At 44.1% G+C, this 23,743-nt stretch overlaps 1 protein-coding gene across 1 annotated transcript in view; it reads left to right on the top strand.

Moving 5' to 3' along the window:
- AKT1 (AKT serine/threonine kinase 1) overlaps positions 1–22,902 on the top strand; it is a 219,802-nt gene extending 196,900 nt beyond the window's left edge. Inside the window, exons 11-14 of the mRNA XM_068254235.1 lie at positions 2,398–2,612; positions 6,845–6,932; positions 11,332–11,434; positions 22,413–22,902. Coding sequence (XP_068110336.1) covers positions 2,398–2,612; positions 6,845–6,932; positions 11,332–11,434; positions 22,413–22,492 — 486 coding nt within the window. The 3' untranslated portion in view covers positions 22,493–22,902. The remainder of the gene's footprint in view (positions 1–2,397; positions 2,613–6,844; positions 6,933–11,331; positions 11,435–22,412) is intronic.
- The last annotated feature ends 841 nt before the right edge of the window (positions 22,903–23,743 follow it).

Below are 23,743 nucleotides of genomic sequence, written 5' to 3'. Positions count from 1 at the left end.
GCTTTTGCATCTTTGCACAGGGACTTGAGAGCACCCAGCACCCCCCCCCCCCCCCCTTACAGTTAAAGTTCCATTTAAAAGACGGTTTGCCCTCTAAACAAAATCTGCACAAAATGATTCAGGCTTATTAAATAAAAGCCGCTCCTTTCTCCTCATTAATCACTCTCCTTAATTCAGCCAGAATTTTTTTTTCTTTCGTCTCTGGTTCTGCTGTTGTTGTTTAACTCTATCAAGGGATCCATTGAAAAGATAGATTGGCGAGCTGGAGCCGTACTCTCGTACAGAACTGGCAGTCATTATCGGAGTTTAGTACAGTAATGCGAATTTAGGAGCCATTAACAGTCGTGTAATAGAATTAATGGGCCATCCTGCTTTTTAAGCGCTTATCAGTAGAGACTGGCAGTGCGCTATGAACATGTGGGGAGGTATAAAGAGCCAGATGCGGTGGATGGAGTTGTGAGATGAGCGAGAGTCGGTGGGATGACAGAATTATAGGTAGAGTATGAATCCTCCCGGCAGATGACCCTTTCCAACCCAGGTTCCAGGATATGGCTGTTGCTATAGTTCATACGTCACATGGGCCAGCAGACCAATCAGAATCTCTTTCATTTAAAGGAGTCATCAATCACTTTGTGCTACCCCATCAAATACTTACCCGGGGCTTCCCCCCAGCCCCTTGCAGCCGACATGTCCCACGCAGTATCTCTGCTCGCAGCCGCCGGCCTGGGGTCCCCACCGGTGCAGGGGCCGACCTCGAGGTCGTCCTTACTGCGCTTGCGTGAAGCGCCGCTGTAAGTTAAAGGGATACTGTAGGGGGGTCAGGGGAAAATGAGCTGAACTTACCCGGGGCTTCTAATGGTCCCCCACAGACATCCTGTACCCATGCAGCCACTCACCGATGCTCCGGCCCCGCCTCCAGTTCACTTCTGGAATTTCTGACTTTAAAGTCAGAAAACCACTGCGCCTGCACGCCCGTGTCCTAACTCCCGCTGATGTCACCAGGAGTGTACTGCGCAGTCACAGACCATACTGGCCCTGCGCTGTGCGCTCCTGGTGACATCAGGGGAAGCGAGGACATGGCAACGCAGGCGCAGTGGTTTTCAGACTTTAAAGTCTGAAATTCCAGAAGTGAACCGGAGGCGGGGCCGGAGCATCGGTGAGTGGCTGCGCCAACACAGGATGTCTGCGGGGGAACGTTAGAAGTCCCGGGTAAGTTCAACTCATTTTCCCCTGACCCCCCCTACAGTATCCCTTTAAGTCTACGTTGTCTGCAGTGTACTGCGCAGGGGCGGTAGTTCTGCGCATGCACAGTACACTGCAGACAACGTGGACTTGATTGACAGTGGGGCTTGCGCAGGCGCAGTAAAGGATGTCGCCTCTGCATCGGCGGGGACCCCAGGCCGGCAACTGCAAGCAGAGATGCTGCCTGGGACATGTCAGCTGCAAGAGGCTGGAGGGAGCCCCGGGTAAGTAGCACAGAGTGACTGATGACTCCTTTAACCACTTTGCATCTAGACCTTGTTTCTCCCTTATGGACCAGAGCAGTTTTGACATTTTAGCTATTTCCCTATTTAATCAGCAATAACTTTATCCATACTTATGACACCTAAATGAAATATATATTGTTTATTTTCAAGACCAACTACGCTTTCATTGTATGGCATTTTTTCCCTCGAACAATTTTGTTTTCTATGCATTTTAATGGAAAAAAATAGAATAAACACATTATTTGTCAGTTTTACCACTTCCAGTTTAAAAATAAAAATCTTTACTGTAGATAAAAAAACACACATTTTGTTTGGCTCTTTCTAATGTTTAAAACAAAACAGATCATGTTCCTGTCACAATTTATAATGAGTAAATTTGATTCTGAAATAATGCTACCGTGTGTGTTTTTTTTTTTGTTCACTACGAACGGAGAAAATAAAATAATTTTTAATGGTAAAAATCAATCTTGTTGGCTCAGGGAACATACTGTATATTCCCTTTCACCGATAACTGCTGCATCAGATAGTGCCGGAGGTGTTCACAGAAGCAATGCCCAACCGTGCACAGCACTGATTCTGCTACAAGACGTATATCTACTGACTCGTGGCTTAGATGAAGTCACAGAGGACGTAGATATACTGTAGTGGTGGATAAAGCGGTTAAGGAGAACTCTACCCAACATTATCCCCCAGGGTTTGGTGGAGGTGAGTTCAGGTTTGTGGTCTAGATATAGAATAGATAGATCCTCACCATTAAGACCTATTCAGCAATGTGAGCAGACTGTTTCAGGACAGTTTGACACTACAGAGATGCTATAGAGATTTCTCAGTCTGCAGTATCTGCAAGCAGTGTGGTGGAACAGTTGGCATCTTGCTCCATCATTAATACAGCATGGCCTTTGTTTTGCAGGTACTAGAAGATAATGATTATGGCCGGGCGGTGGACTGGTGGGGCCTTGGGGTGGTCATGTACGAGATGATGTGCGGACGCCTCCCCTTCTACAACCAGGACCACGAGAAGCTCTTTGAACTTATTCTTATGGAAGAAATTAGGTTTCCTCGCACTTTATTACCTGAAGCAAAATCTCTGCTTTCAGGTTTGCTGAAGAAAGACCCAAAACAAAGGTAAGAAAAAGAATGTCAAGAGGGCTAACTACATTGTTTCCCGGCAACTAACATACAATGTTGGAATACATAGTTTAATTCTTTTGGTCATTTCTTAATATTTGTTTGGCTCATTAGCAGCTTCAAAGGAATTTTGACCTCAGCTGGCAGAACTCGTGCTGTAAATTCTTGGAACGCTTTGATGTCTCCCTGCTAGCAGAGAATATAGAAACTGAAAGTAGAAGTCCTCTGTTATTCTCACACTGCCCCCTAGTGACAAGTGGCCATAAATACACATGATAGCAGTACTAATTGTTAGCAAGGAAATATAATAAGTAAGAAATAAAAAAAAATGTGCTAAAATAAATTGGCCTGGAGAACTTATAAGCCTCTAAATAAATTGACTGCTAAAGGGTTTAAAAACATGTCTGTTGGAAATCTGTAACATTACTTTTTGTTGGCTGTACTTACTGGGATAAGAGAACAATCAGCAACTGTGCCCATGACCCACCAACCCATTTAAACATAAATTAATATATATATTGGAGTAGGGACTGGCTTGTAGTCAGTTAAGTAGGCAGTGGGTGTACCAATCTGAATTCAAGCTTGCCCCTGCTGCAGTACAGAGGCTGATTCATTGCCTGTTGGAGGTTTGGCAAAGTTTCGTAGCCTCCTGTACCAAGTAAACCGGCTGCATTTCAGCCGTGTTAGATTACTGCACACTGCAGAAAGGGTGGTAAGGCAGAGAGGGCGCCCCTACTGCTGGGCACTTTGTGTTAGACAGAGAGACTCATTTCAAGTATTCAGTTCTTTTGACAGAGATAGCAGAGCTACACAGGAAAAATTACAGGGTGGAGTCTTTGTTGTTGTGACTCTCATAGGCATAGTCACATCATCAGGGACAAGTCAGTGGGTATTTCTTTTGATAACACATTCGTTGAGGGAAAAAAAAAATATTGGGTAAAAAAACTAGTTCAGTTCCGTGGGATAATTTTTATAAACTGATACAAAAATCCCCTATTTACAAGCATTCAAACTACCAAAATCTCATTCATACAAAGTTGTAAGTTTGTGTAGATTGCATGTTTATATTAAAAGGCAACTGAGCACCTGTAACTGAAAATATATAAAACTAGCTGACGGCCCGGCGTTGCCCAGGCATGTATTTGGCTGGTGTTGGCTCCGCCCACTTTTTCTAACACACAATTATTCAGTTACTCAGTGAGCTTTGCAGTCTTTGGCATCAGTAATTTGCACTGAAATGAAACAAATCTGATTGGCTGTTTGTGGCTCCACCCCATTTTCTGAATTTGAATCCCAGTCACCCAGTGACCAACCGTACCATGTTTGAGGTTTTTGCCATTAACAGTGCAAGAATGGCAACAATTAAATATTCACCTTGAAAATCAAAAGTTGAATATTGATTGGCTTTTGTAGTCTCCACCCACTTTTCTGAATATTAATCCCAGTCACCCAGTCACTAACTGTGCAAAGTTTAAGAACCTTACTACTAACAGTGTAAGAATGGCTGCAGTTTATATTTTCCCAGTGAAATTAGTATTGGTCTCCGCCCACTTTTTGGTTATGGGGATAAATAGTATCCTGTATATTATTCTAGGTAATGTACTATGTGAGTGCCAAATTTCATTCAAATCCGGGTGCTGCATTTTGAAGTTCCCGGCGAAGTTGCACACCTCTGTCTGCTACAATGCATCCTGGGAGATATGTTCTGGTGACCACAATTAGCTTGGGAGAATATACCTAAACTGGATCATTAATTTGGCTTTGCCTCTTTGGCAAGTCAGCAAAAATGAGGTCTTGTTAAAGGACACTTCAAGAGGAATATGGAGGCTGCCATTTATTTCCTTTTGAACAATACCAGTTGCCTGGCATCCTGCTGATCTTTTATGCGTCAGTAGTGTCTGAATCACACGCCTGAAACAAGCATGCGGCAAATCCTGACAAACCTAAGTCAAACATCTGATCTGCATGCTTGTTCAGAGTCTATGGCTAAAAGTATTAGAGGCAGAGGACCAGCAGGACAGCCAGGCAATGTGCATTGTTTTAAAGGAAATAAATGTGGCAGCTTCTATATCCCTCTCACTTCAGGTTCCCCTTAAATCATTTATAACCTGACATTCTAATTCTCCTAACCTTCCATTGACTCAGAGCCAAAATTAATCAATCAAGGTAGAGAGCTGCTGACCAGTTACCTGACCAACACTTGCAGAATATATTTGGCTCAGATTGGTTCCCTTTCTGGCTCTATGAAGATTTTCAACTTAAGATCATGTTTTCTTATCTACTGTGGAAGCCATCACCCATGAGTGCTTCTCTGGCCCCACCCTTTTCTTCCATGTGACACTGCCCCATCCAGCCCTCTTTTCAGTATGTCCACAGCAGGGCCGGATTTACCATAAGGCACTGTAGACACGTGCCTACAGACGCCTGATGATGGAAAGGCGGCTCGCTCCCCTCCCTGAGTGCCTCCCTCCCTCCTGCCCTATGCAGAGTCCTGAGCAGAGTGTAAATGAGAGGTTACTCACCCGGCTCTCTGCATTCCACCAATCTCCCTGCAGTTGGGGCACCTCTAGCTAACTAATACTTGGGGGCACCTCTGGCTACCTACCTAATACTAAGAGGCACGTGTAGCTACCTGACAGACAAGGGAAGTAAGGGAGAAGTGACAGCAGGGACAGCCAGCACACATGTGGTGCAGTTCGGCGAGTATTTGTAGGTTCATGAAGGGCGAAGTCTGAGGTGCCACGACTTCTGTGCCTATAGGCTCCTGTGAGTCTCCACAGTCTCTATTGGTACAACAGGTTAGAAGTTTCCATTATCTGGCACGTTCCATTGTGTCCTCATGTATGCTGTGCATGAGCACAGTGGGAAATTCATTGGGGTACAGATGGACTCCAGAATAGCCCCAGAAGTAGACAGGTAAGTGTGGGTGCAGGGAGGATGACAGTACACTGCTCATGTGCAGCATTAGGCCCAGGTCACATGGCAGCTAAAACGGCCCCTGTAGCGGACCATAAAGGAACAGATCCTAACTGATGCGAACAGATCCAATATAAACCTATGGATCTGTTCACACTGCTCCATTAGAACAGATCCGTTTGGCATGTTCCAATGAACGGACTGCAAGTTTGGGGAGGCTGTGATCATTCCAGAGCGACGGAAGCACCACATTGACCGCTCACTAACAGAACAGATCTGTTTCATGGATCAGTATTTACACGGACCAGTTTTGGATCCATCCAGTGTTAACCAGCCCTTACTGTCCATTTAAATTTCTGGAGTGGCCAGATCAATAACATGGGCTTAGCCCAGTGGTTCCCAACCTGGGGGCGATCGCCCCCAGGTGGGCGATTTGGGTTCTAAGGGGGGCGGTAAATTTGTGGGGGGCGACCAGTATGAAAAGGCAGAAAAAATAAAGTGTCGCAGTGTGACTCGTTTTTAAGAAAATTATGGGCAAAAAATATGATCTGTATAAAATATGCAAGTGTGCATGATAGAGTTGCGTAATTCCTCAGGGCTCGTTGGTCACGCGCCGGTGTAATGTCAGATATTGCAGCCCGGAAGCAGCCTTCCTCACTGAGTATCGTGCATGCTCAGTGGGAAGTTAGATATTATTTACCTGAAATATCTTCGCTTCCGCACCACGTACACTCCCGAAATTTTCAGGGGAGGGAGGGGACCCCCAGATCTAGCTCTGTGTCGAATTGCAGCCCCCTAGCCCCGCTAGTTCCCGAGATAGGTTTGCTGCAATCAGTCTCTGGAACCAGCGGGGCTCGGGGGCTGCAATTCGGCACAGAGCTAGATCTGGGGGTCCCCTCCCTCCCCTGAAAACTTCAGGAGTGTACTTGGTGCGGAAGCGGAGATACTTAGGACGTTTTACGTGGCTGCACAATTTAATGGGACGCAGGCTCCTACTGCGCATGCGGGGCTGCACAACGTGCGGGGCTGCAATAGCTGACATTACACCGGTAAGGGAATTGGCGCAAAGTAGTTAAGTCACCTGCTATTTTTAGCTGGCAAGGTCACAGCGCTACCCCCTCCACTGGCACCACCACCTGGCGTAAGGGTATACCGTACTAAGAGAAGGGGGGCGACAGGGGTGAGTCGTCTTCCCCTAAGGGGCGATACCTCATAAAAGGTTGGGAACCACTGGCTTAGCCAATGGCACATTTAAAAATCAGAACTGACCATTTGTTTGCAAAAGATTAACCCTATTCTTTCCACACATATAGGTTAGGTGGCGGTCCTGATGATGCAAAAGAAATCATGCAGCATAAATTTTTTGCCGGGATCGTATGGCAGGATGTCTATGAGAAAAAGGTAATCAAGTCCTATTCATGTTTTCATGCCGGTTGATGCTCCAGTTTTCCCCCAGATAAATAACTCTAGAAATCATGGTTCCTGGTTTGTTTAAAATTAATCCCCAGTATGACTCTCTAGTCGGTATACTCAACTCTGCAACCAAAAGAGAGACAATGGCACTCGCATGTCAGTCACGTAGACAGTCTCTAGGGCAGGTAGATGAGCCCTAAATGATGCCTCCAAGGTCCAAGAACAGCAGTCTGTCTCTTTTCCTGGATGGAGGGGAAGGACAACAATTCAGGAAAATAAAAAAACGGATGTTCTTGGACCTTGGAGACAGAATTTGAAATGTCTGTGTAAAAAGAAGAAATAGTCACTCCAGGCTGTTTTACTCTCAACAACTTATAAGGATGGAGGCACCCAAGTGTAAAAATGTATGTAAACTTCTAATAGTTAAAATAAGTTTGAGTGGTAATCTCTTACCTCTCCTAATGACAAAAACACCAGTACTACTGGAAAAGTATTTTTTCAAAACACTAAATAGGCAATGCGTTTCAGGGGTACTAGCCTTCTTCCTCAGGTGCAATAAGATGAATAGGATATGGGCGCCTCTGATACCCACTACAACTTTATTATTCACCTGGGTGACAGGACTGTGGTTTCTATTGTAACATCAATGTGATGCCTTCTGCACCATCTTGGCTTCTGGAATCCAGCTGTACAGTCTCTGCAGACTGTGCCAGGACGCCCCGCCCCTTGCCAAGCAGGGGTGGGGTGATTAGAGGGGTGTGGCTATGCTTGTTCAGACAGGAGCGCCCCCGCAGAGCACAGGCATAGGGTGCCTCACACCTGTGCCGTTGCACGAAGCTGCTTGGGCTTGACTTTTTCCGCCGAGCGCGATCGGCTACGTGCTACTGTGCAAGCGGAAGGGGCCAGCGCAGTGTGGGTTCCAGCACTGAATCAGAGGTCTTGATGGGGTTCCAGAGGCTTCTATCTACCAAGGTAAGTATGTGACTTTATCTCATTATTAAAATTTATCAGAGGTGTGATACGTATCACGACTGCCATGTTTATTTCCATTTAAACAATACCAGTTGCCTGGCAGTTCTGCAGGTTTTTCTGGTCAGTAGGGTCTAAATCGCACACCTGAAACAAGCATGCAGCTAATCTTGTCAGATTGGTCACAGACATCTGATCTGCATATGCCTGTTCAGGGTCTATGGCTCTAAAGTATTAGAGGCAGAGGATCAGCAGCACAGCTCGGCAATGTCCATTATTTAAAAGGAAATAAACATGTCAGCCTCCATATCCCTCTAATCTCGGGTTCCCTTTAAAGTCACAGGTTTGCGTTAACTAAACAATCATTATTTTGACTAATGAAGATCCTAGTCAACCATTGCAATTAGCTGGCTTTTAATAAATCCTTTCTCAATTACTGAAAGAATGTTGAGAGCAATTCAGAGACGTTTTATGTACCTAAAAAGTGTGAAATAATCACAACCTGCCCCACAGCGGCTAAGAAGATTTAAAGGGAACCCAAGGTGAGAGGGATATGAAGGCTGACATGTTTATTTCCTTTTAAATAATGCACATTGCCTGGCTTGCCTGCTGATCCTCTGCCTGTAATACTTTGAGCCATAGACCCTGAACAAGCATGCAGATCAGATGTGTCTGACAAATCTGACAAGATTAGCTGCATGCTTGTTTCAGGTGTGTGATTTGGACCCTACTGACCAGAAAGATCAGCAGGACTGCCGGGGAACTGTTATTGTTTAATAAGAGATATATGGCAGCCTCCATGGGTCTTACACCTTGGGTTCCTTTTAAGGTTTCAATCTCTGTCTTCTATCTGATTGGCTCCTGTGAGACGACAGGTTTCGTTTTTCTTGTTTGTTTTATTTTTAACGGTTTGGTAAGCAAGACCCAGTCTGTAGATCATTTTTATTTGATAAGACATCGGGTTCTGTTTAATTGTACAAGTGAAAAGTGTACAATTAGCCTCCATTGCAAATAATATTAAATTAAGGTCACGTGCGGGAAAAAAGCAAAGTACACATACATTAAATATGCATTGAATATGCTGCATTATAACTCCCCCCAAACCCCCTCTAACGGACCCCCTTACTCCAGAGTGAAGAAAAGCACAGCTGTTGCCGATTACGGCAGCTGTGTTGGCACACAGTTGCTTGGCAAGGGGCGGGGCATCCTGGCACCGTCTGCGGAGACTGTGCAGCTCTCTGCTCGCTGGATTCCAGAAGCCAAGATGGTGCAGAAGGCCTCGAATTGATGTTACAATATAAACCACAGTCCTGCCAAAGAGTAATGGAGTATCGTGTGTGTTTGAGGGGGGGGGGAGGGGGTGACAAGCTGTCAGCACTATAAATAACCACTTTGTAGAGTAGCTGCTCTGTTCCCTTCGTGTTTGTGGTTCAGCAGTAAATGAATGCCCTTTGCAGTTCTAAGGACCTCCCATTAATATTTAATACACTCAGTCCTTTCCAGACGCAGGTTTTTATCTTGGCTGCTGCGTTTTGCACAGATGTCACTTTTTTTTTCATGAACTCGTTTAGCAGTGTGCAGGCCAGAAACGAGAACCTAATTAAAACCTGTTTCTAACATGGTCATAAAAACATAGGACTTGGTTGTAGACATTTAAAGTTCTACATCACTGCCTCGGGCGAGTCTGCCTCTTTGATGGAGGGACCACCTGGTGAAATCCCTTTTTTTCTGTTTAGTGTAACTTCGGCCACAGAAATGGAAAAGTACAGTAGACTGCGTTTACACCGTTCAGGATGAAATAAAACAACCGGCATATGCAGGGCTGGATTTACCATAAGGCACTGCAGGCACGAGCCTACAGGCGCCTGATGATGGAGAGGTGGCTCACTCTCCTCCCTGAGTGCCTCCCTCCCTGAGTGCCTCCCTCCCTCCTTCCCTATGCAGAGTCCTGATGAGGGTGGAAATGACAGGTTACTCACCCTGCTTTTGGCATTCCACTGACGAGATCTCCCTTCAGCCAGGAGCACATCTGGCTACTTAATACTGTGGTTCCAATCCATCTGGCTAGATTGCCGAGCAACATCCGAGCACATTGCTCTGCAACTTACCCCTGTTTTGCTAGTCGTCCCTCTTGCCCTCTCTATTGAACAGCAAATGCAGCTTACAGTACAGCACATGCAGCTTACAGTACAGCACGCGAAGCTTGGCTGTGGCCGACCAACATGTTGGGGCACGAGTGTCGCACAAATGATCAATTTGCGATAATGAAGGGCAACAGTGAGTGTGTGTATGCACGTCTAGACTAGGGTCTCCTCTCTTCCCGCCACCTGACCAGAGCCCCCATCGGTAGACAGATACTGCCACTGAGTGACAGTATAGATACAGTGAGTGCACTAGTTCAAACTCCTCGTTAGAACACAGAACATAAGGTTTTTTGGGGGGGTCCATTCCCAAACTGCATAAAGTGTGCATAAAATTTGCAACAGCTTGGATTTATCAGTACTTCCTTGACCACCCCCCATTCCACGCATATATTTTGTTGGCACATCTGAAGCTCCTTTCAGGCGGTATTCATGTTTGTTGTTATTTTAGTATTTATATAGCGATGAAATCTTCAGCAGAGCTTTACAGAGTATATATAGTCTTGTCTCTAAATGATATTGACATTTATTTATAAATGTAGATATATTATTATTATATAAAGTAACCCCTCTAGAACAGTGGTGGCGAACCTATGGCACGAGGTACCAACGTTCTCACCCCAGGTAGTGGCGTATGGAATCTGTGATGAGGGGGTCTGCATCAGGCCCCTCTTGCTATCTATACTGGCGGCTACGTCAGCCTACCTATACTGGGGGGCACACCTGGTGCTACTTATACTGGGTGATCCTTTTGTTACCTATAGTGACGGGATACTTCTGGCTTACCTATATCTGGGCTCCCTATTTCTACCTTTACTGGGTGAAGGCTACTTAGTACTGGTGGCTCCTCTGGTTACCCATTCTGGGGGGGCTATCTAGGGCTTACTAATGCTAGGGGTACATCTGGCTACATAGAGGGGCCACTAGTATTAGGTAGTCCCCCACTATAATAGCCCATACTGGGGGACTACCTAGGGCTTCCTAATACTGGGGGTACACCTGGCTACATATACCCGGGGGCTACCTAACACTGGGGGTTACAACACTGTAGCTATCCCTACCCCAGTATTCAGGTTATATTGCTTTGTTGGAATTTGGCAACAAATTAGTGGGTTTTGAGTTCCAGTTTGGATGCTCAGTCTCTGAAAGGTTCGCCATCACTGCCCTAGAAAGTCCCAAAGGAGTCTACTGTTGCTACTTTTACTTTGTGATGTAATATTTCAGCAGGCCATAGCTCCGCCTCTCTGTATTTTTAACCAATGGTTTTCTTTCCATAGCTTGTCCCCCCCTTTAAACCTCAAGTTACATCGGAAACAGACACAAGGTATTTTGATGAAGAATTTACAGCGCAGATGATTACTATTACACCGCCTGACCAAGGTATATGTTATGTATAAATCTATAATACTTTATCAGTTCTATGCTGGCTTGCAAAGGGATAGAGGCCATATATTAGCGCAGACGTGTCTTTCTAGCAGGATTCTAACTTATGTTATCCAACTTTGCTTATCTTGGGGTCAATAAGCATTTTTTTTAGCAATTTTTTTTTTGCGAATTAATGACGGTCAGAGATAAATGGAGGGAGGCTGCAGGATCTTTAATCATAGGTATGAGATATTCCCAGAGGAACCTTCAGTGAGGATAGTCCTGCAGAAACTAATGACTCCTTACAGATTAAACTTGCCTGTGGCAACACAGCAACAGTGACACCAACAGGCAGCAGCTGTGTACTTCACCCTCGTACTGATTTAGTACATTATTCGCAGATCCCAGTGGGGAAACCATTGTGATCACTGTATGCATAACGCATTGTAGGCCTTATTTATCAGAGTTGTCATACCGGCTGTCTTGTGGTGCACAATCGCTAATAAAAACACACCTGTAACTAAGAGGGATATAGAGGCTTATTATATTTCTTTCTTTTTAAATGCAAGCGTGCAGATGTCTCTCTCTCTCTATCTATCTATCTATCTAAATGCAAGCGTGCATCTATCTATCTATCTATCTATCTATTTATCTATCTATCTATCTATATATATCTTCATAAATAGGCAGCATTTCACATAAATAGGCATAGTGCCTCCTTGACATAACTAGTTAAGAGTCCTCTCACTTGGCTTCTGTGTTGTCCTTGGCTGTCTGGCTGGCCTGGCCAGTGGCGTAGCTAAGAGACTGTGGGTCCCAGTGCAAGTTTTGCATTGGGGCCCCATACATAACAAATGATACGGCACACCAAAGCCAATCAAGGACAACCACAGTGTCAGAGGTGCAAGAAGTGGATGGGAATCAGTGTGTTGATTACTACTATGCCAAGCATCTACAGAAGTGATTATTACAAGAACAGGACCAATAGAGAGCTAATACTGTGGTTGAGAGTAGACCCCATGGGGCCCCTCTAGCCCAAGGGCCCCGATGCGGTTGCTACCTCTGCATCCCCTATTGCTACGCCACTGGGCCTGGCAGTGATGCTATAGCCTGACTAGCAGTGATGTTGTGGCCTGGTGGTGACCTGACATGGCTGGTGGTTGAGATGATGCGGTGGCCTGGCTGGTGGTGATGCGGTGGCCTGGTGACCTGGCTGGCAAGCTCTCTCCAACCCCCCAGCCTCTGGAGCTGAAATCCATGTGCAATTGAATGGGCAGGGGGTAGTGGTGTACACAGCCCATAGAGGCTGAGTGAGGCAGAGCTGTTATAAGCGACGAGCACCACCCACAAGATGGCGATTGGATTTCCGTTCATTTAAGCGGCAGACAGTAAACCATTCAAAGTACTTATGCTGGACACCCCAGTACAGAATATCCGGGGCACCACAAAAGATATCTGTGGCATGAGCCATGGATATAACACCCTAACAATTCACCTGGTTTAAGGTGTGAGATTCTGGCACTACCGCAGCCAAAGAGATCCAAAGGATGCTTGGCAACTGGTATTGTTTAAAAGGAAATAAATATGGCAGCCTCCATACCCCACTCACTTTAGGTTCCATTTAAATACGTTGTGTACTTCTATAACCATAATTTGGATGAATGTAAAGCACTATGCAGGCTGCAATTTTGTTTGCCTAAGGGCTCATTTCCACTATCGCGAATTCGCATGCGTTTTTCGCATGCAAATTCGCATAGCAATACAAGTGAATGGGACTGTTTCCACTTGTCAGGATTCCTGTGCGTTTTTCTGTGCAGAAAAAATTCGGATGGCAGAGCCATCAGAATTCGCATACCGCATACCGCTATGCGAATCGCATACAATGCATTTAATTGGAAATTCGCATGCGGTTTGGGTATGCGAATTCGCATAGAAACAATGGAAAAAGCACACCAGCACTGCCATGGTTAAATTCGCATACATCGTCATCCCTGCGAATTCGCATGCGACTTCGCATGAAAATTCGCATACACCCACATGCGAAATTTGCATCCGCATGCGAATTTTTACCGCGGCGATTCGCACCGCACAAGTGGAAATGCAGCCTAAATGTAAAAAGCTGGAGGGCTTCTGGGGACAAGTATGATGAAAAATGATTGAGCACCTGTCATGGGTGAGTGAAAAGGTATTGCAGCCAGGGAACAAGCAAATTATTATTTAGGTGCCGGATGTAGCCTTCATAGTTCTTTAATGCTGCATTTACTTTATTCAACAAATCTCTAAATGACCAGAAAGGGTATTGAAAGTACATACAACAGTTTATTGTGCCATCGCGCTTATCCGTGCGAGTTTTGGCTGCCTTTTTGCACTTTTTCATATTGGCGATTCTGTGTTTTGTTATTTATCACATTCAATTATTTGGGGGGTTTTATTTGCAAATTTTTGCATTCTGACGTTTCCATACATATTAATAAAGTTAATTTACATTAATTTGTAAGTAATTAAAGCAGAATGAAACCCAGCATTTCTCCTTTGCTCAAAAAGATTGACAGCATATTATATACATCCAGCATTTAACTAGTTAAACACAGGAGTTACAAGCTCAGTGCAGAGAAAGCTGGACTCATCCGAACTGGAGATAATGTTATCTTGTGTTTACTTAATTGTATCAAGTGAGGAATGTGACACATTCTCTGACTGTGCAGAAGCTCCTGAACACAGACAGAGACTCAAAGTATTTCTGCTTAAATGAAAAGATGAATAAAACCAGTTATGAATAAAATGCAAAGGCAGCTCTCAGAGCAAAAAAAATTTACTTTGGGAACTTGTAATTTCTAAATGAATAATAATAAGCACAAAAGCAAATATGATAACTGTATGGCAGAGTTCCCCAACCCTGTCCTCAAGGCCCAGCAACAGTACATGTGTTGCAGGAAACCACAAACATACACAGGTGGGGTAATTAGTGTTGCAGCAGAGCTGATTATCTACCTGTGTCGATTTCCACAAAACATGTCCTGTTGGTGGGCCTTGAGGACAGGGGTGGGGAACAGTACCGTATGGCATATAAAAAGTAGGTAAACATGTTTTTATTGAATATTATGTCAGGGTTTTATACCGCTTTTTATGTTGGCATTCAAATTTTTCACATTTGGAATGTGAAAATTCACATTTCCATAGACTTGCATCGTATGTGATTCACACATAAGTTCAAAAAATAATAAAAATAAAAAAAAGCATGCATGTAGGCCTTTTTTTCCTGCAAAAAAATCACACAACATCATATGTCAAATGCGATAGCATTGACCTGCATTAGACGTGTGGCGACCTCAAATTTGCAAAAACGGAAAACGCACATGAATTCTCACGTGTTAAAGGGGCCTTGTTCATGAAAGCATTTGCTTGTTTTCTGGATATTTTTTTCTTATGGTACCCTTGAAAGCTCAATTCTGGTTAATTGACACTTAATTCGCTATAGCTTACACAGCTTTAGACTGTGCAGACCACAACAGCTGTCTTTTTCCATGACATGGCCATCTGAAGTTGAAAATCCCATTAGTCCATGTGCCCAGGACAAGAGGAAAAGTCGGAGTACTTGCGAAGTTGAAGGGCTATTGAACTTTTATGTCCACCCCATATATAACTTCAAGAAGCTGCATGAGGACGGGCCAGGCTGTGAACAGAGGTTCTGCAGCAGTTGGTCCAGGCTTTCATGCGGCAATTAGGAATTCTCCTTCGTGGAGGATCTTCTCCGCTGGCCGCGTCCTTTGCTTGTTAATCTTCCAGCCATTCAGGATATTTAGTTCCAGATCAGGCGTTATTAAAACTGAATTCCGGATTCAAGACTTCAAGAAGAGAGGCATATGGTTTCACGGGATAAAGCCATTTGTTAGATGTTGCCTATGGATGCCACCCACTCTAAAGAACATAATGTAGCTTGCCAGGACACATGTTGGTCTTCCTCCCCCAGTGTAACTTCAGAACGAAAAGTTCTCGTGTAGAAAGTAAAATATGTTTGTGTGGATTTTGACTGAATATTTTTTTTTTTTTTTTTTTAAACCCAACACGTTTTAAGAAGCCAGATTGAAGCGGATTCCTGAAACAGTTGGCATTCTACAAATCTGCCAACAGTCTAAAGGTTCTGTAACGATGCTAAAGAAGAACTCCACCAACTGTAGATCGCTCCCTCATTGTTCGTAGTGACTTTTGTAAAGGACACCTTTTGAGTGTGATGCTGTCCTCTGAATATATTGGCTTCTGGAAATCCCCATCGCTGTCGGTGCAGCTGCCAGCATATAACTTTACTAAAAATGAGCTACTGGCCAAGGGAGGAGGATGACATTTGGTAGATGAAATTCCAGCAATATCTTCCCGTGTTGGCCATCAGTTAAGCAAGTTTTGATTGAAAAATTTAGAATCTGAAGGTCTAAACCAGGGCCAGGCAAACTACGTTACGCCATAACTCTGGCTCGCTGACAGGTGGGACCGGACTCCTCTCCTTCTCCCCCTCCCTCCCGACATAGTCGCGAGTGGTAATGTGGGATATCAAAACTCACCTAATCGCTGATTCCTGTGTCACGTCTCCATGGCAACGGCGTCACTTGACACAACGTCGGGACGTGCCCGTGTATAACATGCTGGCAGCCAGGTGGTCTGCAGCATGAGGGCTGGGCCACGCAAAGTCTGCCCAGCCCTGGTCTAACCAGATACAGTGCTTTGGTAAAGTATATCTTCCCCCATCCCTTGGATGAGAGAGTTTGCACCATTTCATTGGTTCATTCTATGCCTGCATAGTTTTTGCTTTTGAACAGCAATCTTCAAGTCTGAGCACAGATTCTTTATGGGATTGAAGTCTGGACTTTGACTAGGCTAGTGATCTGCAAACTTGGCTCTCCAGCTGTTAAGGAACTACAAGTACCATAATGCATTGCAGGAGTCTGACAGCCCCAGTCATGATTCATAAAGGCAAATGCATTGTGGGACTTGTAGTTCCTTAACAGCTGGAGAGCCAAGTTTGCAGATCACTGGACTAGGCCATTCCAACAAATTTAAATGTTTCCCCTTAAACCACTCGAGTACTGCTTTAGCAGTATCCTTCAGGTCATTGTCCTGCTGGAAGGTAAACCTCCGTCCCAGTCTCAAATCACTGGCAGACTTGACACACCTTGCTCAAGAATGTCCCTGTATTTTTCACCATCCATCTTTCCTTTAACTTGGACCAGTTTCCTAGTCGCTGCTGATGAAAAACTTCCCACAGCATGATGCTGCCACCACGTTTCACTGTGGGAATGGTGTAATGCAGGGCTAAGCAATAGGTCGTTCGCGATCTACCGGTAGATCGCGACCCCCTTCAGAGTAGATCTCGGCCGGCCGCGTCTTGTTACATTCTTAAGCCTGCAGCCGCGGCTGTCAGATTTTGCTGCCATCGCAGCATCAGTGAGGAGAGGGGAGGCGCGGCTGAAGGGGAGGTGTGGCTGAAATGGAAAAAGCAGCAAATGAGGAGACAGCATCTCCTCCCCTCCAGTCTGCGAGACAGCGCCTCCTCCCCTCTAGGCTGCCTGTGATGAGACGTGTACAGAGTCTCCTCTGCGCCAGGCTTCCTGTGAGGATGAGATTCTCAGCGTGTCTTCCTCCTCCCCCCCTCCAGACGTCTCCTACCCTCAGGCAGAGAAAAGTGCACAGTGTGGCCAAATAGCTTCAGACGGATTCTGAAGCTGACTGCTGTGTTTAAAGGTAGTAAAGGGATTGTGTGCTGGGATGGGGAGGGGGGATTCTGCAGTTATTTGGTTTGGGGCAGAAGAGTTTTGTGACTGCAAACTATGCTGGAAGATTGTGTGTGTGTGTTGGGGAGTGTTTAAAGTAACTCGCGAACCGAAAAAGTGTGGGCACCCCTGGTGTAATGGGATGTGTTGGGTTTGTGCCAGACAACATTTTCCTTGATGGCAGAAAAGTAACATTTTTCCAATAACCCTCCAGGACAGGTGCTACATATGAGATTAGGCTCCGCCCAGAACAGAAAACACTTGAACTAACTCTCTATAAATTCCACCCCTATCCACCTGCCAGTTCTTGTGTTTCCTGTCCCGGGAAACCTCTAGCTCTCTCAAGCTAGTAAGGTCAGCAGCCAGGCAGTGCTGATGCCTGAGAACTTGTGTAGGGTAGCCCTGTCCTGGAGGATTATACTGGGGTACCTTGTTCTTCCACGCACTGTGGATTCCCAATACCATCTGAGATGCTGGATGGAGTGGATTCGGGAAGCGACTTTGGAGGTAGCTGTGGCGGAGGCTTTCATGCGGCAGAGGAAGACGGGCATTTATGGATAGATAGGTGGCTTTCCGGGCGGCAGTGGGCTGATGGGCGGTCCAGAGCGGAAGCAGGGACAGTACGCTTGCAGCGCTTCACTTCCGCCCTTACTCTGATGTCACTTCCTAGTGACGTCATGTCCGGTTCGTGCGCCTGTCAAAACACTGCGGCTTCCATTCTTTACACTGTCGTAAGTGTTTAGAGGAGACAGAGCCTAGACAGAAGAGTAAGTAAGTGGCGGGGGGTGTCGGAGGACTGTCCGCCCATCTGATCATTGAGGTCTGCAGTATTGTTTGTCTGCTCTGAGATCTGATGTCTTGCAGGACAGTTGTATTGGAACTGTCCCTGCGTTTGGATTGTATGCAGGCTTTGCATTTTGTATATAGTGTTGAAGCATACGCATGCAGTTTTTTTGTGGTGCATATTTAACCTCGTTTTCCTTGGTGGCAGAAAAGTAAAATTTTAGTCTCATCTGGCCAGAGCACCTTCGGCCATACATCTGGGGAGTTACCAACATTAGCAAACTCAGAATGGGCCTTCCTATTTTTAATGCTAAGTAATGTTTTTCTCTGGCCACGCTTCCATAAAGTCCTATGGACAGTTATTACTGTCTCTGCTATGGAACTCTGCAACTCTTGCAGGGTTACCTTTGGTCTCTTTGCTGCCTCTTTGATTATTGGCCTCCTAGCCTAGTCTGGGAGTTTTGGTGGGCGGCTCTCTTGGTAGGTTTGTTGTTGTACCATGTTATATCCATTTGAAGCGTATGACTTTGATGGCATTCCAGGTTGATATTCAAAGGTTTGGAAAAAAATTACAGCCCAACCCTGACTTGTACTTCTCAACAACTTTGCCCCTGACTTGTTACGAGAGCTCATTGGTCTTCATGGTGTGATGCCTCTTGCTTAGTGGTGCTGAGACCTCTGGGGCTTTTCTGAAAAAGTGTGTTTCTATTAAGAGATCATGTGGCACTTAGATTGCACACAGGTGGACTTCATGTCACTAATTATGTGCCTTTTGAAGGTAATTGGTTGCACCAGGACATTTTAGGGCCTTCATGCCAAAGGGCACGTATATGCATGCCAATTTTCAGTTTATCATTTTTTTTATTATTTTTTTTTATTTCCCTGGCGGTATGATTATTTCAAGATTTTAGGGTCTTTTCTGAACATTTCAGAACCTAAAATCAGGAAACAACCATGCTGCCAGAAAGCCAGCAGCAGCCCCTGCACTCACTCACCTCCCTGGGCTCCAGAGCTGCAATTTTACCTCCGTCCTCCGGGTGGCACTATAACACTTTGGTGTGAGATCAATGACACAATCTCACCAGAGTGATTCAGAGCCTCCAAGGACAGAAAGAAGAATGGCTACCGATGTCTTGATCCCCCGGGAGGTGAATAAAAGCTCACGCTGCCCTCGATTGACTTGCATTGAGCCTCTGGCGGCTATCCCCAGCTCAGCTCAGGATTACTGCCGGGGATTCGTTTTTATACACTTTTTTTTTTTCTCATTTCACTTAAGCAACTTTGACTATTTTGTGCAGATCCATCACATAATATATGATTAAGAAACATTAAAATAACAGGTTGGAATGTAACAAAGTTGGAATGGTACAAAGCCGAGGGAAGGGGACCTGAGAGCTGACAATGGCCACCCAGAAGATGGCGCTGTTGAAGGACAAAAGATGGGTCACTCATTCAGCCAAGTACAGACGGAAATCATTTAGCAGTGCCCTCTAGCTATTGCCCAGCTTTGCTACTGTACAGGAGTATGTTTTCTGCTGGGAAGCTACAGGACACAAGATATGAAACTCTCTCCCTCTCTTTCCTGTTGACTTTTCCCACAGATGTGAACAAGTGCTTATAAGAGCACTTTACTGAAGTATGCAAGGTGGTTCAGAAGCCCATAGTCTTACTTGGGGAAAAAAAGCTCAGGATCATCAAACCATTTTATTTTTATTAGAGTATTGATTTTTTTTTCTAAATTATTGCCTTAAAAAAAATAGCCAATGAAAAACATCAACAGTTAAAACAACAAAGAGCATGGCATTAACATAGTTATAATCCAAGGCATGGAAAATTCAAGATTTATATAGATTAATTGTGGGCAAATACGTATAGTGCATCAAAGCAACATATGTCAAAATATTCAGTAGAGCAGACAGCGTAGAAGGCTGTCTGCTCCTCTGAATAAAACCATCCATGATCTTATCCTCAATTTACTATATCTTGGACTGAAATATTTATATACAAATTTGGGATCCTGGTGTCAGAAGAGTCGACTCAAATTGACCATATTGTATCAAATTTGTAAGGTTGGTTGTGAGATTGGTAAGTCGACTTATATAGGGGGATGGCTGAATTCACTAACAAACTAGGTACACTCTGCAATTTCCACTTGAGAATAAGAGATTTTCTAGAGTAGAATAACATGATCCAATAAGCGCTCGTCTCCAGCGACTGCATGAAACATCCCTGTAGATAGAACATCTAACATACATTCCGTGAATGAAAACACATCAAACCATTTTATGAGTGAAAGTTTGTGGTGTTGACAGGCGCTGGTTGTTGAAGGAACAGAAGGGGGCAGGCAGGTATGTGCCTGTGGACGAGGTCAGAGATGTAGGTCGGGCAGGTCAGGTGCAGCGATTTGTAGGCCAAGCATAGAATCCTGAAGGTAATCCATGGACCAATATAAATAGTCAGATTTACACATAACCACATAGTGGATTAATCCTCCCAGAACAGGCATGGGCAAACTTGGCCCTCCAGCTGTTAAGGAACTACAAGTCCCACAATGCATTTGCCTTTGAGTCATGACTGTGGCTGTAAGACTCCTGCAATGCATTGCGGGACTTGTAGTTCCTTAAGAGTTGGAGGGCCAAGTTTTCCCATGCCTGTTTTAGGACAAGCTACTTGTAGGCTGGATAGATGCAAACAAACTTGGACTGTTTTTTTGGGGTGGGGTTACTTTTGTCTGGGATATATCCGTTTATAGAGAAGTTGCAGAAAGATTCTCAGTCTCGTGTTTCCACCCATAGTGACTCCTTTTTTTGTTTTGTTTTTTTGTTTAATAAATCCATACTGTCCTGAATTAGTCTTTGTAAAACAGTCTTATTGTCTTTGTGTAAATTATATACATATATATTCTGTATCCCTTTGCTGAAGGTTGGGGTTCTTTTTTATTTACCTGACTTTAGTAACCCTTTAACCACTTTCCCTCCCCCAGGACGAGTAATTACATCCCTGCAAAATCCCATATCTCTGTGCAGGGAGGTAGCTGCTATGTCCCTCCTCGCTCCCCCTCCCCGCACGCGCTCCTGCAATCGTTACTGCCGCCAATCGTTAGCTGGGAGATCAATGAATGGGATTAAAGTTCCTGTGTGAATGACTGCAGCCGTCAGACGGCGCTGCCATTCACAAAACCGATACTTGCATATCCAGGCATTGCTTCCTCTTTGCATAATACTACGCATACGGAAGTTATGCGCGAGGACATCTTGTGGCCAAATAATAAAATTACATCTACACTTTTTTTTCATTAATACATTTCCTAACATCTGAAATTAACCCCCTACCTCCCACACTCCCCAATAGTTACCACCAACAAAAAATTTGTAAAAAAAAATGTACATTAAAAAAAAATACATAAATAGTTACCTTAGGGACTGAACTGCATCACCAAAATGCATCTTTATTTCCAATTAAAATATTGGCGCCATACATTGTTCTAGCGAAAAATGTTAAATGTTGCAATAACCAGGACAAATAAAATTTGTGGGTTTTAATTACGGTAGCATGTATTATTTTAAAACTATAATGGCCAAAAACTAAGAAATATTTTTTTTCATCTTTTTTTCTTTTTCCTGTTAAAATGCAGTTAGTCCACACTAGGTCCGGAAACGTATTCGTGGCTGCGTTTTTCAGCCCTGATGAAAAACGGAGTCCTGGATACTAATGTTAAAAATAGCAGCCGTCCTCACCCAAGAATAAAACTGATCCGTCTGCGTTTGCAGGGACCCGTTCTCAAAACCTGAACGGAAGGTCCGGATCTGATGCATTTTCACGCAACGGATCAGGACCCTGATACACGCAGGGGTAGTGAAAAGCAATGAGAAAACGCAACTCCATCTCCACAGGCAAAATAGCGCCAAAAACGGATGAAAAAACGGATAGCCTGAACTTTATTATTGGCCCAAAAAATCCTCCCACTACCTTCCTAATGACAGACACGTTTTCTGTCCGTGTTTTGGGGTAAAAAACTGAACGGAAACTGATGAAAACTGATGCACTTTTTATGAAAACTGATCAGTTTGCAGTCTGGTGGTACTTCCCCTGATCCCGGACTGCAGTGTCCGTCCTGCAACCGTGCCTAGTGTGGACCTAGCCTGAGACTAAAATAATTCTTATCAAAAAGTACCCCCCCCCCCCCCCCCCCCCCCCAAAGAAAGAAAGGTGGTGGAAAAAAACATGATATAGATTGTTTCATTGTTATAAGTAGTAATAAAGTTATAGTTGAATGAATGGAAGGAGCGCTGACAGGTGAAAATTGCTCTGTTTTTTTAAGGGGGAAAACCCTTTGACCTGTGAAGCATAAATTGAGCCACTTCACCTCCGTCGGTTTGATAATACTGTAACATTTTAAATATGTGACTTTTTTCTGATTTCTGTTTTTCCTTTTTTTGTCCATACAGATGATAACCTGGAATTTGTTGACAATGAAAGACGACCGCACTTTCCTCAATTTTCCTACTCTGCAAGTGGAAATGCTTAGATGTTTCACAAACTGTTTATCTCTTTTTTTTTCCCATTGCAAAACACGGACTTCATATTTGGGCACTAATTTCATCAGACTTTGTACAGGACTTTCTATAGCTTATGAATTACAAACTATGTTTGTATGACCACAAAGGAGTTGACGAATGTCTGGGGGAAAAGTCTGTATGTAAAACTGGTTCTCTCATTTCACATTTGCAAAGATGAATATATTCCATCCATTCAACTTTTTTTTTTTAATGTATGTATTTTTTTAATATATACATACATTCATATACGTCTCATGTTGGACGACTTCGCACAGCCAGTGTTTTGAGAATGTGCTCACAAGCTGTCAACGGAACAAAGGAAGATCGAGCATATCATGAATAAGGAAAAAAACAAACAAAAATAAAGTTACTTTTCTCACTTCCCTGGTCACCCTGTACCATAACCAATTTTATTTATTTTTAGTTTTTAACTATTCGAAATGTGGGCAATTGGATATAGTTAGGACACAATAGAAGGTATAGTTGATAGTGCAATAATGCAAAAGTGAACGTGTTGTGAATACTTAAGTCACTTTTTCTTTTTTTTTTTAAAATGTTGATTAATATGGGAGACCAATGACCAATTATAGCCTCAGTGAGGTCAATCATGAAACAAGAGTTCTTATCTTGCTGTAGAAAGACAATACATATCTGATTAGTTGGGTTTAAGTAACGTCGATTAACTGAAAATGCAATTTCTATAGCTTTTACTATTCTGGCATGCTTGACAATATTTTGGGGTCGCTTGCAAAGCAGCTTTTAGATCTAGCAGATGTAATTGTGAATGATATATAGATTAGCCAGTATTTTCAAGCATAGGTTTAAAATTAAGCTATAGTTTTATGGTGTTTAAAAAAAACAACAACAATCCTGTAAAAACTAAAGCACTCAAACAGTAATTTAATTGGTAAAGCAACACAAAAAAGTAGTGTTCTCAACATACATACACTTTAGTATAAAATTTTAGGCCCCGTTCACATTACAAACGCGGACGGGCACGCAATCGGAACGCAACGCGTACGAACGCACGCCATCCGCGTTTGTATGCGTTGCGTGGCTGATTACATCACTGAAAAGTGAATGGGACTGCCACGCTTTTGGCAAAAAATGCGTGCAGCATGCGTTCCCGGACCGCACAGGTCCGGAACGCATGCAGTGTGAACATCAGACAGTGCACTCTATGCACTGTCTAATATCGTGCGTGTCGGCCACCTGCACGC

This window comes from Hyperolius riggenbachi, chromosome 9 (assembly GCF_040937935.1).
Source record: "Hyperolius riggenbachi isolate aHypRig1 chromosome 9, aHypRig1.pri, whole genome shotgun sequence".
NCBI classification, from domain to species: Eukaryota; Metazoa; Chordata; class Amphibia; order Anura; family Hyperoliidae; genus Hyperolius; species Hyperolius riggenbachi.
The sequence above is the reverse complement of the archived record's forward strand: the minus strand, read 5'-3'. Positions and strand labels throughout refer to the sequence as shown.